Source organism: Ahaetulla prasina, chromosome 6 (assembly GCF_028640845.1).
Source record: "Ahaetulla prasina isolate Xishuangbanna chromosome 6, ASM2864084v1, whole genome shotgun sequence".
Lineage (NCBI taxonomy): Eukaryota > Metazoa > Chordata > Lepidosauria > Squamata > Colubridae > Ahaetulla > Ahaetulla prasina.
This window is the reverse complement of record NC_080544.1, coordinates 65159745-65177270: the sequence shown is the minus strand read 5'-3', so window position 1 is coordinate 65177270 and position 17526 is coordinate 65159745. Positions and strand designations below refer to the sequence as shown.

General features: G+C 39.1%; 2 protein-coding genes across 4 annotated transcripts in view; both read left to right on the top strand.

The window, feature by feature from the left end:
- The window catches only part of EFHD1 (EF-hand domain family member D1), a 43574-nt gene extending 40651 nt beyond the window's left edge, over positions 1-2923 (top strand). The window contains exons 3-4 of the mRNA XM_058189267.1: positions 890-1024; positions 1308-2923. Of these exons, the coding sequence (XP_058045250.1) occupies positions 890-1024; positions 1308-1442 (270 nt within the window). The 3' untranslated portion in view covers positions 1443-2923. The remainder of the gene's footprint in view (positions 1-889; positions 1025-1307) is intronic.
- Positions 2924-14557: 11634 nt separating this feature from the next.
- Positions 14558-17526, top strand: part of GIGYF2 (GRB10 interacting GYF protein 2) — a 103413-nt gene continuing 100444 nt past the window's right edge. For all 3 annotated transcript variants that reach the window (XM_058186966.1, XM_058186967.1, XM_058186964.1), the window contains exon 1: positions 14558-14656. The gene's annotated coding sequence lies outside the window, so the exon portion shown is untranslated. The remainder of the gene's footprint in view (positions 14657-17526) is intronic.

The window sequence follows — 17526 nt, the reverse complement described above, 5'->3', positions numbered from 1 at the left end:
AAGGGCACGGGTCCAGTAAACATGTCGTGCCGTGAAGCCTCCCCAACAACCTGTCCACGTCCTCGGGAGCTACAGGGTCAAACTCATCCCAAATGTGCTCAACAAGACGTGCCTCCTCTCCCTCGCTTGGATCATCCCAAATTCGGTCCAGACCGTCCCTCAGCTGAACGATTTTATCGTATAGATAACCACTAAACTCCTCGGCTCGTCCCTGCAAAGGGTCATCCCGCACCTCCTGATGTAGGAGAGAGCGGGTCACCCGAAACAGGGCGGCCGGGCGGTTATCTGCCGACGCAATGAGGGTGGGCGTGGGCGCCTCGCTTCCTCATTGCCACTAGGTAGGTCCTAGTATAGGTCCTAACTAGTGTCCGATCAACCGGGCGACTGGACCTCCAGGTGCTCTCTAGGCGTCTTCTCCGGCGTTTCATCTCCCTCAGCCCCTCGGAGAACCAAGGGGCCGGACGAGATCTACGCCGGGTCAGAGGCCGCAAAGGCGCGACACGGTCCAGGGCCCCGGCCGCGGCCTGCTCCCAGGCCATGACCAGTTCCTCAGTCGTGCCGTGGGCCAGATCCTCAGGGAATGGCCCAAGCTCCGTCTGGAACCTCTCAGGGTCCATCAGGCGCCTGGGACGGAACCACCGTATAGGTTCCGTCTCCCTGCGGTGGTGAATAGCGGAATGTCTACAGTTGCTATAGTTATGGGAGTTTTTAAATAAAGATTTAAATAAGGGATGATCTAGCCACAAATCTTTATCTACATGGACCGTAAACAAATACATTTTAGGAATAAATGCAGAACTTTAATTTTGAATCTCCAATCTTAGACTTGGAGTTTAATTTTATTGATTTATTTTTTCTAAATAGTTTCCCATTCTCTTATTTCCCCTAGTTTCTTCTGATTTTCCATAAAGCTGCAGCTGGAGAACTTAAAGAAGACAGTGGATTGATGGCTTTAGCAAAACTCTCCGAAATAGATGTGGCTCTTGAAGGAGTAAAAGGAGCCAAAAATTTTTTTGAAGCAAAGGTAAAAACATATGTAAGGTGTCTCAGAGTTTTCCAAAAGTCACCATAAATATTTAAATGTGTAGAAAATAATGTCACAAAATGAATTTTGTTATTTAAATCAATTGATTTAAATCATGGCCCTGGAATGTGGCCATTGTAATGCTACTCACAAATTTAGTGAATTTTTTTTCTCTGCACAAGCTGTGTACCTCTATAATAAGATTAGCCCCACTGAATACAGTGTGTTTTACAATTGTTACAATGGTAATAATGATATTAACCATTTCATACCTGAATTTTAGGTTCAAGCTTTGTCTTCAGCAAGCAAATTTGAAGCAGAAATAAAAGCAGAACAAGATGAGCGAAAACGTGAGGAAGAGGAAAGACGGCACCGCAGAGCAGCCTTCCGAGAACTCAAGTCAGCATTTACTCAGTAGTGGAAACAATCCGTCACCAGAAATTGGTGTACATACTTAAAAGCTTTGTCTGTGATTAGACATCTACCTAAATGGAAACAGAAGTGATTTGATGCCTCTTTTTCTTTCTTTTTTTCTTTTTGAAGCTCCTGTTTAGGTGCTGGAGGATGTGCCACCAATGGTAGCATTCAGAAAGTGCAACTGCTAGATGTAATTCCAATAGGCCTTATACTGTAATAATAATTGCTTAGAAGAATTAAGTGTTCTAATAATGAAGTCCCATTGGCAGATGCTGAAACTCCTCATAAATAAATCGAATACTGGCAATTTCATTTTTTATCATTCTAAACAATCCTGCTTCAATAGTTATAAAATATTCTTCAGAATTTCTTTCTATATAATGCTTGGCTCTGCTTTACTTTCACAATAAGACCTTGCTTCTCAGATAAGCTGGAATGCTCTAATGCCAAGTGCTCTGCATATTAGAAAACTGAGCTGATGGTGGAACTGGGGAGGAAGGGATAAAGGACATTTCTAGTTATTAGATTTTTGCTGCAATCCAAAAATATTCTTATCTGAATGACAGGTTTTTTCATTCTGCTGATTCAACTTCTCCACCAAGTTAAACTTAAATACTTCTTAATTTTTCCATGACAGTCATGAGAAAATGTTTAAGAGACACCACAGGCCACAGCTGGAAAGAGGAGTCAGGAAATCCAAACTGCACAAGTGAAATTCCATGTGTATTTTTCTGAATCTAAGCTGCTATTTAAGAGTGCTGAATACATATCAAGAATATAACATTCACTCTTCAGTTTTTCCTCTTTTCTATGTAACAAAGCAAGGAATTGTTCTGATCTTAGGTCTTCTGCCTTAGTTCTGTACTTTTGTGGTCACATTCTTTTATATGATTTGCATGGGAACCAGAACCTTTTTTCCTTTTTTCTTTCTGTGTATTTTAGTCATTGAGTTTTAACAAGTAACGAAATTTCTTATCTATAAGAGATTAAGGGAGCAATATGGTTTAGGGCACATTATCTTCATACTACTTGTTGATCCTTATTGAGAATTAAACTCCTTTTTGCAGAGTTACCACGTTCATAAGATGGTGAAATTATTTGCCAGTTCCAGCAATTTGTTTGCAAGAAAAGCAAATTTCAAAGCAGAACCTGTAATATAGTTCAACAAGCTTCTATTGTATACAGAATTTACACATGGGTATGTCTACATACATAGAGAAGAAAAATGCTTGCTGCTTTACTAATCTTGCCATCAGATTGCAAACAAATATATTCTCTATTTCTTTGTTTTCACATTTAGCTTTTTATACTGTGATACTAAACTGTGAGTGCAGAATAATAAAAAACAGCCTGTTGAATATAAAATAGTGGGTAAAAGAATTGCTAGTAATTGAAGCTATTTGCAAATCCACAGATTATATTTGATAAAAATTGCATGTTTTAGCTAAAATATTTATAATAAATGTTTTTGTACATCACAAAGTTTGGGTTTTTTTGTATTACATATATAAATACATTTTTAAAAACTGGTGGGAACTAAAGTTGAAATCCTGTATCAAAATAAATTTGCCTCATTTAACGAAAATAGGTTTACATTTATGCTCTGAAAAATATGAATCAGTAATTGTCAAGATCAAAACTAAAGTATATTTGTGGAATTCCCATTAACTCTGTTGTTTTGTCAATGACATTTGAATTATTGCTATGATCACGTGAATATATCTGGTATGAATCCCAGAAAAGATACTTCTTAATACTCATGAGCCTAACACTGAATTGTTCTCATTTGCTTTTGATGTGTTATTTAGTATTTGACTGAAATGTCAACTATTTCCACTGTTTATAAAATTGCTTTGACAATTGCTCTGAACGAGTATGTATTAGTACAACCATGCTGAAGCTTCTGTTTAATGAAAGAGGCTATAACTAGCTTTCTTAATTTGGTTTACTCGGGAGATAGCAGGCATCAAAACTTCAGAGATCCTTTTCTAGAAAGCTAACAAAGAGTTTAAGTTTTTGGAATTTTTTCTTTTAAAGTCTGTGATAGGTCCTTGTTTATTGAAAATGCCTTTGAGAAAATGAAGACAGGAAGGCAGTCTGAGGAAATATAAATGGCAAATTATAGTACATTTCATTGAAAGATACTTAAACTTCTTTTCTTTGAGCTCCGCCTAGTGGATTATTTCTGTATTCAGTTTGAACTGCAAATATTATTTTATATAGAAATTTGTTATAAATACCCAGCCAATAAATGGAATGGGAGAAACAATTAGAGCAAATGAAATTGCTCTTTCTCTTTACAAGCTGTATTTTTCTTTTGCTGAAACTTTAAATAACAAAATTAACAATTAACAAAAAAACCCAGTGCTTAAATCTTATTCTATATTATGCTCATTTTTCTGATTATTTAAAAATATTTACACAGTTATATTTGAGAGGAGTTTTTTCACAAGTTAATTTTAGACAATTGGGAAAGTGTTGTAAGATGGCAGTGAGGAGAGGAAAATAGATTGGTTGCTACGGGCATGCATCAGTGATACAATTACTTCTTGGAAAGTGAGCTTTGAATGTGCAAGTTCTTACCTTTTACCATGCATAATGAAGGAAGAAGAGAAATTTGAGATAAGAAAAAATCGTTTAGCAGAGGATAGAAGTCTCTGATATTTATATTCAACTATATTTAATTTTATCCCACTTTTATTCCTTTATAAGTAACTCTAGGAGGTGAACATACTGTATTTTTCGGAGTATAAGACACACTTTTTCCCCCCTAAAAGAGGGTGAAAATTTGGGTGAGTTTTATACATTGAATGTAGCCCCACCGCCGGCCCCCACCCTTTGGCCTCTGCCTCCCAGCAGTTTACCTCCTTACAGCAAACAGCAAACAGCCAGCAATTTACCTCCTTGCAGCAAACAGCCGTTTCAGCTTCAGCATATCCTGATTAGCACAAGCAGTTGATTGTCGGTTGGATCAGCCTCCCGACCCTCAGCTGTTTCAGGCTGCAGGAATTGCCATTGTCTATTGCCGGGCGGGCCTCCGCTGTTTGCTGCAAGGAGGCAAATTGCTGGGAGGCAGATTTTTTTTTTTTTTGTGCTAATCAGGCTGTGCTAAAAATGAAAATGAAACTAAAGCAGTCTGTTTGCTGTTTGCTGCAAGGAGGAAAATTGCTAGTAAGCAGAGGCAGATTTTTTTTCTTGTTTTCCTCCCCCAAAAAGGTAGGTGCGTCTTATAGTCCGGAGTGTCTTATACTCCAAAAAATATGGTACCTAATGCTTCTTCCTCTTCCTATTTTCCCCACAATAATACCTTAATCTGTAAAATAGATTGGGCCGAGAAAGTGCAAGTAGCCCAAAGTCATCCAGCCATCTTTCATGCGTAAGGAGAATAGAACTAAGTTCTAGGTGGCACATTAACCACTACATCGTACCATTATTTATAATTATTTATAGCCATAAGAGAGCTGAGTATCAGTGCAGCATAGCAGTTAACATGCTGAACTAAGGTCAGGGAGCCTCAGGTTTAATCCTATCAGAAAAGTTCACTGATAACTTTGGGCCAATCACACATTCTCAGCCCAGTAACAGTAACGGAGTTGGAAGGGAATTTGGAGATCATCTAGTCCAACCCCCTGCTCACACAGGAGACTTATACTAGGGATTTGAACCGCCTATCTTTCGGATCGACAAGCTCAGTGTCTTAGCCACTGAGCCACCTAGGGCCCCACCCTCATGTTAAAATGGGAGAAGGGAATGCTGTGTTTATCCTCCGAGATCCTGGAGGAAAGATATAAACATTTAACAATTTTTGACAGCCCTTGTAATGTAGTCATTTAGGAACTGGTTTGGCACCAGAACACCAGGTTCACCTGCAGCTACAGAAACTTAGTGCTTTGTACCCTGCCAATCTCATAGGGTTATTGCTGTGGGGGAAAATGGAAAATGCGCTGCTTTGAGCTCCTAAAAACTATGAAGAAATGAATATCCATATAAATGGCAAATACTTTTTAAAGCGTGTTTGGTCTCATTTTTGATCTTTAAAAATCGAATAACTTATTGTAATCAAGGCTTATATGGAAAATGAAGAATACCATTCTTACCAAATTGCATCTGTCTATGCATTTCAAATAAAGTGAAAAACATGCTATTGATAGATCAAAGAAAGAAAAAGAACACAAATCTTAAAATACAAGTAACATTTAGCTCCTGTTATCAGCAGAAAGTGATACTCTATTTGCAATAAATTAGGAATAATCTGATTGCACATAATTAAAACTCTTTATTATTTAGACTAGATGACTGCAATATATCCTTTAGAGATTGCTTTGTAATCCTTGACTTACAACCACAATTGAGTCCAAAAATTCCATCGTTAAGTGAGTTTTGCCCCGTTTTATGACCTTTCCTGCCACAGTTGTTAAGTAAATCATTGCACTTCTTAAGTTAGTAACATGTTTGTTAAGAGATTTTGATTTCCCCATTGACTTTGCGTGTTAGAAATTCACAAAAGATGATCACGTGACCCCAGGACAAATATGTCACACACAAGCCATGCCCATCACAGCTCCACGAAGGGAAAAAACATTGCAATAAGTTATGTGACAGCAGCGTGAAATGGCAAGTTTGACACCATGGTTTAGATTATATTCTTGTTATAATAGTCCAATACATATTACACATTGATATGATCTAAATGAGAACACGAACACAAACCTGCTAAATTGGGAAGGGATTATTTTTTGCTACAAACAGCCCATTTAAACAAGCACACATTAAGATGGTTGAACTAAGAATTTTTATTAGAAAAGGATACAGTATTAATTGAAAAAATAGTAAAAAGTATAGTGATACTTAGTTTATTGCAGAGGTCTGCAACCTTAAACACTCAAAGAACCATTTGGACCCATTTCCCACAGAAAAAAGAACACTGGGAGCCAAAAAATCTGGGTGGGTGTGGCCAACTCAACATCACTCTCACCCAGTCACATGACCACCACCCCTCAGCATGCAGGTTTTGTGGCTCCTGGTGTTTTCTGTGGGAAACGGGTCTCTCTCCTTCTGTGTATCTCTCTTTCTGTGTCTCCTCTCTCTCTCTCTCTCTCTCTCTCTGCGTCCCCCCTCTCTGTCTCTTCTCTCTCTTTCTCTGCTCTCTCTCTGTCTTCTCTCTCTGTGTGTGCCTCCTCTGTCTCTTCTCTCTGTGTCTGTTCTCTCTTTGTCTGTCTTGTCTCTCTCTTTATGTCTCTTCTGTTTCCTCTCTGTGTCTCTTTTCTTTCTCTGTGTCTCTTCTCTCTCCCCTCCTCCCCAGGGGGAAGGGACCCCTGAACTGGTGGTGGGAATCTGACGTCCAAAGAAAGAGAGAGAGAGAACAGATGTGAAAGATCTGCTCTAAGAACCCTAAAAAAAAAACCCCAAGTGGTGCATGTTTGTAAAGCAGCCCCCTTCCCATGCACATCCATGTGCAAGAGCAGGTTGCTGTTTGTGTATAAAAGAAAAGCTCTTTCCCATTGAATCTCTGTATGTCTCTCTGTGTGTGTGTGTGTGTTTGCACAAGAACAGACAGAATAATGTAACTTACCCATGCAGGTGCAAAGCCACTTAAATGGCCACATAATAGAATTCTTGTTGTTTGTTGCTTGTAGGGGCCAGTGTCGCAATGGGACAGTGTTCCCCGGGGCTCTGGGGTGAATGCCGAAATTCCTGCCATTTTGGGGGTTCTCAATAAACCATAGCTGTCCTGGAGGGACAGTGAAGAAAGAAGGCACCGGCCAGCATGAACAGGGAAGTTACAAATTCCCTGCAGCACCATCCTACATCCAGCCTTCAAATCAACGACAGGAAAGGCAGCCATTAGAAGCTGCCAAAGTCGGGACAGCCACACAAGAAGATTGAGCAGGAAGTGAGATCAGAACAGTGTATTGTTACCGGGTGAGTGATTGGCCAACTCGCAGGTAAGAAGAAAAAAAAACTTTTAAAGCTCAAAAATTTTCCGGCTTGAAGTTAGCGGCTAATTGGCATGCGTGAGAGGAAGTAAACAATAAAGAGGATTTACAAGACAAAAGCCCTAAAAGAAACAATGTTCCATCTGGATTTAAAAGTAGTTTTGGAAGAAAATATAAATATTAAAGGGAGAAGAAGATTGAGAGAAAGTATCTTCTACTAACAAAAGGATTTCATAGAGGAAGAAAAAGAAACTGCTTTTGTGATTAACGAGTGACATTTTGTTGCCAATAGTCCTGGACTGGAGAGAATCATTGCTGGAGAAGAAGAGAAAAAAAAACCAGCATTGTATTGTTTAGTCTAAGAGGAAAAGGATATCAAAGGAGTCTTATTTGAACAGCTGTGGTAAGAACTGGAAAATCTGGAAAACTGGAATTGGAAAAATCAAGATTGGAATTTGGACAACAGAAAAAAATAAAAACATTTGAACTGGATTGCATTTGGAAACAGAAAAAAGCAGGGGGAGAGAGACAATATTTTGGACTTGAATTTGGACTATATATAAGTTAAGATAAATAAATCTAAAAAGTTTTTCTCCTCACATTGAAAACATGGAGAATTGGGAGGAATTATGGGAGATGCTTCAAATGGTGCGAGAGTTCTTTAATGGGAACAAACAAGCAGAACTGTGGCTTAAAAATAAAAAAAGAAATGATGAAATTATGAGAGAACAAGAAGAACAAAAATATAATGGTGAAAAAGAAATGAGTGAGGATAATACAGATGATCATATTGGGATCGATAGAGAAAGAATAAAAATGAGAGGGGGAAAGATATTTTAAAAAAGAGGGGGGGGGAAAGAATGAGGGGGAAAATTAAAGTGAAAAAAATAGATGATTACACTGGGATTAGCAGTGACAGAACAAAGAGAAGAGGAGGATATAGAGAAAAATTGAGGGGGAAAATTAAAAGAGTAAAAGTAAAAGAAAGGTGGAAAAGAGGATGCAAGAAAGGGAGAAAGAAGAAGATAAAAGAATGGGAGAAAGGGAGAAAAATATTAAGAGATGAGATCTTGGAGAGAATATAAGAAAATGGTTAAAAGAAGGAGAAAAATGAATAGTAGAAAAGAAACTAAAATAGTGGTAGAATCTTTTTTTCTGGAATAATGGAAATTAGAAGAAATATATGGATTATTTTAAAAAAGTAAAAAAGGTTGAAATGAATGAAGGAAAATAAAAAAAGAGCGAGTAGGAGGAGAAGTAAATTAAATGTGGAAGATATAATGGGATATATGTTTTCTTTTTCTGTTTGTGAGAATGCATGGAATGAGAAAGAATTAAAGTGGATGGTAAGGAAATGAATTTTAAATTTATAAAAGAATGGAAAATCCAGCAGATGAAATGTGAAAGATAGTATGGTTTATAAGTGAAAATGATCAAAATTAAGATGTAAAAGGGAATAAAATTGAAATGTTAGTAAATGATGTATACTATTGGAAAAAAATAATAAGTATTGAATTGTGAACAAAAACTTTAAGAAAAAAAGAGGTGGAAAGTTGCATTGATTGTATGATATAAATGGAATAAGATGAAGACAATGTTAATAATTAAAATATAGGAGGGGAGGTTTGAGAAAAATGCATAATAAATGAAAAAATTGGGGTTGTTTGGACACCAGAAATATTGATATGAAAATAAATACAGCAAGGGAGTGAGATAAGAAGGAGATGGAAAGGGAGAAAGAGGGAGACAGAAAGAAGAAAGGGAAGAGGAGAGGAGGAAAGGTAGGGGAAATAAGAGTAGGAGAGAAGGTTAGAAAGGGAGGAAGTAGAGTGGAGGGGGAGAAAGGAAGGGGAAGTAGAGACGGAGTAGGAGAGGAGAGAAGAAAATAGGTAGGAAGAAAGGAGGGAGGGAAAAGAGTGAGAGGAGAAGAAAGGATTGCTGTGAAAAGCAAAAGATGAAATGGAAGAAAGGCAACCCCAAATATATTTGAATATATTAGGATAAAAATTGAAATAGTTTTAAAAAAAAGAATGAAAGAGAATGAACATGAATAAAAATGGAGAAATTAGAACTTGAGGGCGAAAGAAGATGTGACTTAATAAAATGAGCAAGGAAATCTTAGGAAATGAATAAAAAATATGAAAAAAGAACATTTTGGGAAAATTGTAATTAAGTAAAATATTTGAATATATTGAATTGTATAAGATATGATATGGCCAATACTCTGTTCATAAATCATGTATGTGTGTAGGGGGGAAACTAAAAAAATCAATTAAAACTTCTTTTAAAAAAATTCTTGTGTGCCTGGCAAGGTCCGGTGGGCCAGGCACAGATAGAGACAGATCGTTACACTCATCCAGTACTTGGTCTCCAGGATAAGCCAATGCACCAATGGAGTGACAGGAGCCACAGCATCTCCAAAGCAGATCAGGTGCAAGACAACCAAGGAGCGTGCTGGCAACTGCGGCGACTCCCCTTCCATCCAAAGTGCGACTCCCACACTTGGCGGCCACAAACCTGTTGACTTCCCTGCCACAGGATGAGGCCGGGAGAAACGTGCACGTCTTGAATCTGTGCACGCCAGTCACTCTGGGGCTGCTGCTGCTGCTGCCACTTCGGAGCCTACTGAGGATGGCAGACTACTAGTCAGTGGTGGGATTCAAGTAATTTAACAACCGGTTCTCTGCCCTAATGATTTCTTCCAACAATCAGTTTGACAAACTGCTCAGAAAGTTAACAACCGGTTCTCCCGAAGTGGTGCAAACTGGCTGAATCCCACCACTGCTACTAGTGTGCCGACGATCAGTTGGGAGGTGGGGCATCACAGCAACTGACATCCAAGAGCAAGCTGCCAGAAGAAACACCCTCGAAACCCAACACATACAGGGTCACTTCACTTCTGCTCTGGAATATGGAGTGAGTCTCCCTCCCCCACCGCTGCCCTTACCTTCTCAGGCCAGGCGAAGAGTGACTGAGAGGGGAGGGTGAAGGGCGGGGCCAGCCAGTGGTGGGTTCAACAAGTTTTAGGTAGAAAGGAGTATCGTGCGTGCGTGTGTGTATAAGATTATAATGTTGAAGTATTTCAGTAACAGACTAGGTTCATGCACATCGAATCTTTTGGTTTTGACATAGCATACTAGTTGAATTCAGCTATTATATCTTATGAATTAAGATTCATTGATTAATGCAATTATGAATTGTAGGAAGTTAGCACCCACCCCTCTCCTAGAAGAATGAAGTATTCTAGGAAATATTAAAAAGGCAGAATATTATATTTCTCTAGATGAAAAATATCTAGGGAAGAAGCAGACTCACTCTTAATAGCCCCCACCCTCCTCAATAGCCCACAGCAAATGTCAAGAGATAAAGAGATAGCTAGGTCTATTCATAAGCAAATGCCTTCACCCAAGATCCAACAAAGATAGGATTAGCCCTCTACCCATCTAGCAACAGAGCTCATCACCTGGCACAGCTCAAATTCAAAGCCCAACAGAGGCTATAAATCTCTCTCTTTTTTTTATCCCTGTGCTTTTTTGCCCAAGATCTCAAAACCATGTGGTCCTGTCCATCAATAAACCATCTTTTCAAGCAGTCTCCATGTTTCCAGTGTCTTTCTCCCCACTTGGAACTGAACCCAGATGGACATTTCTTCCAACAGAACTCAGGCAACAAGCTGAAATTTATCCAAGCCGTGATTACTCAACCCATGGTTTTGTCAAATTTATATGGCCACCTATCTCATAAACAAGTGACTCTTGGTAGCATACAACAATGGTAAAAGACAGTATTGACAATTATTAATAAAAGCTTTAAAGCTTTTATTAATAAAAACTTTATTAATTTTATTTTATTTTATTTTATTTATTTTATTAATAAAAACTTTTATTAATAAAAAGCTTTAAAGCTACAGGCATGTTTTGACTGCACTGATTGGAATATTTTTAAAGATACCTCTGCAGACCTGGATGAACTCACAGATACTGTAACATCATATGTCAGCTTCTGTGAAGACCTATGTGTACCTACAAGGAACTTGCGAATACACAGTAATAACAAACCTTGGTTTACACCTAAACTTAAGCAGCTACGACATTCCAAAGAGGAAGCCTACAGAAAAGGTGATAAAATGCTGTACAATCAGGCCAGAAATGCACTAACAAGGGAGATAAGAGCAGCAAAAAGAAGCTACTCTGAAAAGCTAAAGAATCAATTTTCAGCAAATGAACCAGCAAACATGTGGAAAACTCTTAAAAATATCACCGGCTATGGCAAACCTCCTTCCCAGGCTGAAGGTAATCAACAACTGGCAGATGACCTGAATGAGTTTTACTGCAGGTTTGAAAGGAAACTACAGCCACCTATCTCCACAACCCCCATCTCAGACACACCAACAACAGCCAAGCCTCCTACAACTGACCCCATTTCATTGGGTTCACAACCCCTAGTGATCACAGAAAAGGAAGTGCAGGACCTATTTCACAGACAAAAGCCAGGAAAAGCTCCAGGCCCAGACAAGATAACTCCTTCTTGCTTAAAAGTCTGTGCTGACCAATTGGCCCCATCTTCACCCATATTTTCAATAAATCACTAGAGATGTGCTATGTTCCTTCTTGCTTCAAACGCTCTACCATCATCCCAGTGCCGAAGAAGCCCACCATCAAGGAACTGAATGACTACAGACCAGTTGCTCTAACATCTGTAGTCATGAAAACCTTTGAAAGGCTAGTGCTTTCCTACCTGAAAACCATCACGAATCCGCTTTTAGACCCTTGCAATTTGCATACCGAGCAAATAGATCAACAGATGATGCTGTTAATATGGCTCTGCACTACATCCTACAACATCTTGAGTCTCCAAAGACCTATGCAAGGGTCCTTTTGTAGACTTTAGTTCAGCATTCAATACCATCATTCCAGACATTCTTCTAACTAAGCTAAACCAGCTACAGGTACCGGAACAGACTTGTAAGTGGATCACAAGCTTCCTAACAAACAGGAAGCAGCAGGTGAAGCTAAGCAAGATCACATCAAATACCTGTACAATTAGCACAGGGCCCCCCCAAGGCTGTGTGCTCTCCCCACTTCTCTTCTCTCTGTATACCAATGACTGCATCTCCAATGATCCATTTGTTAAGCTACTGAAGTTCGCAGATGACACAACAGTGATTGGTCTCATTCGAGACAATGACGAATCCGCATATAGACGAGAGGTCGAACGACTAGCCTTGTGGTGCAACCAAAACAATCTGGAACTGAACACACTCAAAACCGTAGAAATGGTGGTAGACTTTAGGAAAAACCCTTCCATACTTCCACCTCTCACAATACTTGACAACACAGTATCAACAGTAGAAACCTTCAAATTTCTGGGTTCTATCATATCGCAAGATCTCAAATGGACAGCTAACATCAAAACATCATTAAAAAAGGACAACAAAGAATGTTCTTTCTCGCCAACTCAGTAAGCTCAAACTGCCCAAGGAGCTGCTGATCCAATTCTACAGAGGAATTATTGAGTCTGTCATTTGCACCTCTATAACTGTCTGGTTCGGTTCTGCAACCCAACAAGAAAACACAGACTTCAGAGGATAATTAGAACTGCAGAAAAATAATTGCTACCAACTTGCCTTCCATTGAGGACCTGTATACTGCACGAATCAAGAAGAGAGCCGTGAAAATATTTGCAGATCCCTCGCATCCTGGACATAAACTGTTTCAACTCCTACCCTCAAAACGACGCTATAGAGCACTACACACCAGAACAACTAGACACAAGAACAGTTTTTCCCCGAAGGCCATCACTCTGCTAAACAAATAATTCCCTCAACACTGTCAGACTATTTACTGAATCTGCACTACTATTAATCGTTTCATAGTTCCCATCACCAATCTCTTTCCACTTATGACTGTATGACTATACTTGTTGCTGGCAATCCTTATGATTTATATTGATATATTGATCATCAATTGTGTTGTAAATGTTGTACCTTGATGAACGTATCTTTTCTTTTATGTACACTGAGAGCATATGCACCAAGACAAATTCCTTGTGTGTCCAATCACACTTGGCCAATAAAAATTCTATTCTATTCTATTCTAAAATGAAACAAAACAGGAAAAATATATTTGAAAACAATGTGTAAACTTGCCATAACTATAAGTGTTCATAATTTTAAATATTCCTGATTCTCCTACAATATCTCTCTGAATCTATTTACACCCTTTCTCGGCAACCCAAAGTACAGTGTAAGAAGACGAGAGAGGACAGAAAAGCCACTCTGAATATGCAAACAAGATGCAACATGGCAAATAAGGTTGCATGCTAGAAAATAAAGAGGTAGAGCTGTAACCCCAGTGTTAATACCAGTATCTGTAAAGAGGGAGCAAACGACAGGAAAGAATAAGCTAGGATGGGCAAATTGGGTGTAACCAAGTGTGGGAATTTTTGAGTTCCTGACTCCATCTGTCCTGAAATAAAATTATAGGCTGTTCTTGCTTGAAGACAGAAACTAAGCAAGAAGAACTAGATAGAAATTTTAGCTGGAACAGATGACCAACATTCCGGTTGAACCTTGTAATTTGCAGCTGCTGTGTGTGATCACCCAATTACTGAAACTGTTTTGGAAGTATCTAATGGTCTTTGCTCTTGGGATCTGCCTTTTCCAATAAAATAAATGAAAGGCTACGTAACGTGCTGTGCAGGAATCCTTTATTATGTGTTGAAAACAAACTACCTTATATCAAGTTTACGATGAAAATTACATACTAATACAACGTAATAAAATAATTTAAAAAAACACCCAGACACACGCGACTTTCGTTTTTTAACAGCCTGATAAGACTGAAAAAAATATATCACACGGATCTAAAAAGATGCGACAGAGCAAGGCATTTCCTCTTCGGGAGAGAGAATCCTTCAATACGATCACATCGCTAAACCACAGTCGGCTTCCTTGGTTTGACGTAGTGTATTACGCGAGCCCGGCCGCTATGAACCTAAGTCACCACTTATATAGTTCAGGATTTTGGAGAGCGCGGCTGTGTCGTAAAAGGAGGAGAGAAAAAGAAAGCTGGACAATCTACATTCTACACCAGCGAGCGCCGCATTGGAAACCACTTCCTTGTTCCGCGAGCCGCTTCCTCTTACCCAGCTTACCGAAAGAGGGCGGGGCCACGGCAGTGAGGTCACATGACCTTGCGTGGTAGCGCGGTAGCCATCTTGTGTTGTTGGTGCTGAGGTTTGGCTTTGGATCCGAGAGGTTCTCTGTCCGCGACCTCAGGTAAACCGGCTGTTAGTAGGCTCACCTCTCCTCTTTCAGACGCGACTTCTTGCTGAGGTTCTTAGTTTTCTCTCTCTGATCCGTGTTTGACTCACTGCCATGGGGTGGTTGTTTTTTGGCCTGAACACACCTAGGCCTGTCGCTGAGCACCGGCTTCCCATATGTCTCGTATCCGGGGAAGCGCCCGGAGACGGGCGAAATGGGCTTGAGGCTGCCGTCGGCGTTTATTAGCTGTGGCATAGGAGTTACTTAGATAGTTTTCAGGGTCCGGGTGAGCGAAACGAAGCTTCGGTAAGGCGAAGGCTCACTTGGCTCTGACAGTTCACCAAGCAGAGAGGGGCTTCTCCCTCTCCATGCGGCATATCGGTAACATTTCTGAGGCTGGCTGGCTGAAACTCTGGGCTCTGCGTTCCCACGGAAGCGTGTTTATATTCCCAATTGCTGTGTATCCTCTCTCTTAACTCGTAACAGTCGTGCTGTTTTCTTCCAATCCCGTACACATGTAAGGGATTGGGTCTACATTTTTTTAAAAAAAAGGAAACGGATCTAACTTTCCAAGTACACATTTTACCAAGTCCAAGAAGGAGGGACCCTTGACCAATTTGTCGAGCGTAAGAATCGTATTTAATATCTGTAAGTTAGGTAGTAGGGTGTACTGTAAATGGATGGTTGTGTAGTTTTTAATAATGCACCAGCCTAGGCATGATAGAGAAACTGATAATATTTGGTAACTCCTATTTAATGAATAAGAATACAGCTCAGAAGAATGACAGGCAAATTGTGCTGTATATAGGTGTTGGAAATGTAAATAATTTAAGCAAATAGAGGTGGTATTGATGAATTCTCAAAAGGGGAAAACAGCTTTATGGTTACTTATTTGTATGTTTAAAATATGTATTCTATATTTGGAATTTTATGAATTTAATAGATACAGTGAAAGAGTAGCGTAAATTCCATATGCCTATTTTCATAATACAATAAAAATTACTTCTTCCTAGCCTGTTTAGGCTTAATTTGCCATACTTTCTGCAAGAGATCAACTGGAAAATCATTCTTCTCAATTAGGTATTATGCATCCAAACTAATGTAAAATAGGCATAGATGTAACTCACACATATTATCCCTCTCGTAACTAAACTTTAATTGGTTGGGTTTACACAAAATCATGCACTATAACTTACAAATCTCAGTGAATGGATTCACACAACACACTAAGGTAGAAAAAAAGCAAATTGTGCTTTGACTAAGTATAGTATGTGAACATAGTTAGCTGTGAATTGACAGCAAGGTATAGGTGTAAAATCATTAAAGGTTGAATAGGTATGAAGGTGGTTGGCCCAATTTTTGGTAGAAACTGGTAGACTTGAGTTATAGTCCCACAATAGGCATGAAAACTGGCTGGGTGCTTTTGGGCTAGTCAGACTTTCTCAGCCTGACCAAATTTACAGGCTTGTTGTTAGGAAAATAGGAAGGAGTATTATGTGTGTTTGCTTCTTTCATTTACATAAAAAGTAATACAGGCAAATAAAAATCTAGTAAATGGTCTCCACTCTGTTGATTTTCCACAAGAAGTTAAAAACAGTTTTGTCAGGAGGCCTCTAGAGAATGAATGATGTCACTAATTTGATTGTGTTGCTGATGCTGTGGGGGTGGGTAGATGGGTGGGGGTTTAAAGGGTTTTTATCATATAGTAGATTTTTAAAAATTTTGAAAGCTGCCAGGAATTATCAATGTGTGAGTTCGGCGGCTGTATAAATTTGTTTAATAAATAACCAAAATAAATAATAGCAATTTATTATCTCAATGATAATAGTAACAGTGCAATAACTATAATGCACACTAAAGGAGCTTACAGGGAATTTGCCACAAAGGCTTAGCAGTACTGATTGTTGAAAGTAAGTCCATTTTTGATTAAATAATGATCAAGAATATGACATAGGCAAACAAGTAGGTTTGGAAGATAGGATATACAATGCAATTCTGGGAAACAAAGTATGACAAAACTTGGTTGAACAGTGAGAGAACTAGATGGTTTTTAAAACATGGAGTTGAAAAATCAGAGCATTCTTGCAGGTAGTATTTTCCCAGTAAAGTTGAGTTGTGAAAATATCAGAAAATACATAAGGAATTAGTTTCTTTTGAAAGTAAAGTACCGTATATACTCGAGTATAAGCCGAGTTTTTCAGCACGTTTTTTGTGCTGAAAAACGTCCCCTCGGCTTATACTCGAGTATATACGGCTTATACTCGAGGTTTTTTTTTTCTTCTTTTTTTCACATTATACCGGATGGCGCAAACTTGGCGGGCTTTTGCATTAGCGCGGGGAAGCCCTGCCGGTGCAGTGAGAGGGCGGGGCGGGGGAGCCGCCAGCCTTCTCGGCTGAGGGAGGGAGGGTTTCCCCGACCGGTAGCTGCCTCATTTCCCACCCTCGGCTTATACTCGAGTCCCCAGTTTACCCCAGTTTTTTGGGGTAAAATTGGGGACCTCGGCTTATACTCGGATCGGCTTATATTCGAGTATATACGGTATGTGAGATAAGTGCAAAGCTAGCTCTACTAAAATCTGACAATTTTCTCACATGGCAGTTGCACATGTAGAAATATTTAGCTACATGTGTATAGATTGTTAAACCATAGTGTAGTGTCTAGATATGTGAATGAACTTTGTTATTCTTTACTGCTGCTGTAAGGGAAAGATTAGAAGTATTTCCATCTATTTCAGTTTATCACAGTTTGCTGTGTCATGATTTGGAATTGAGATGAGCTTTAACTGTAATATAGTTGAACTGAGCAAATTTACAACCCATGGTTAGAAGTTGGCATTTTAAACTGAATGGTGTGAACAAAACAATTCCAGGCTTATTTTTAATGT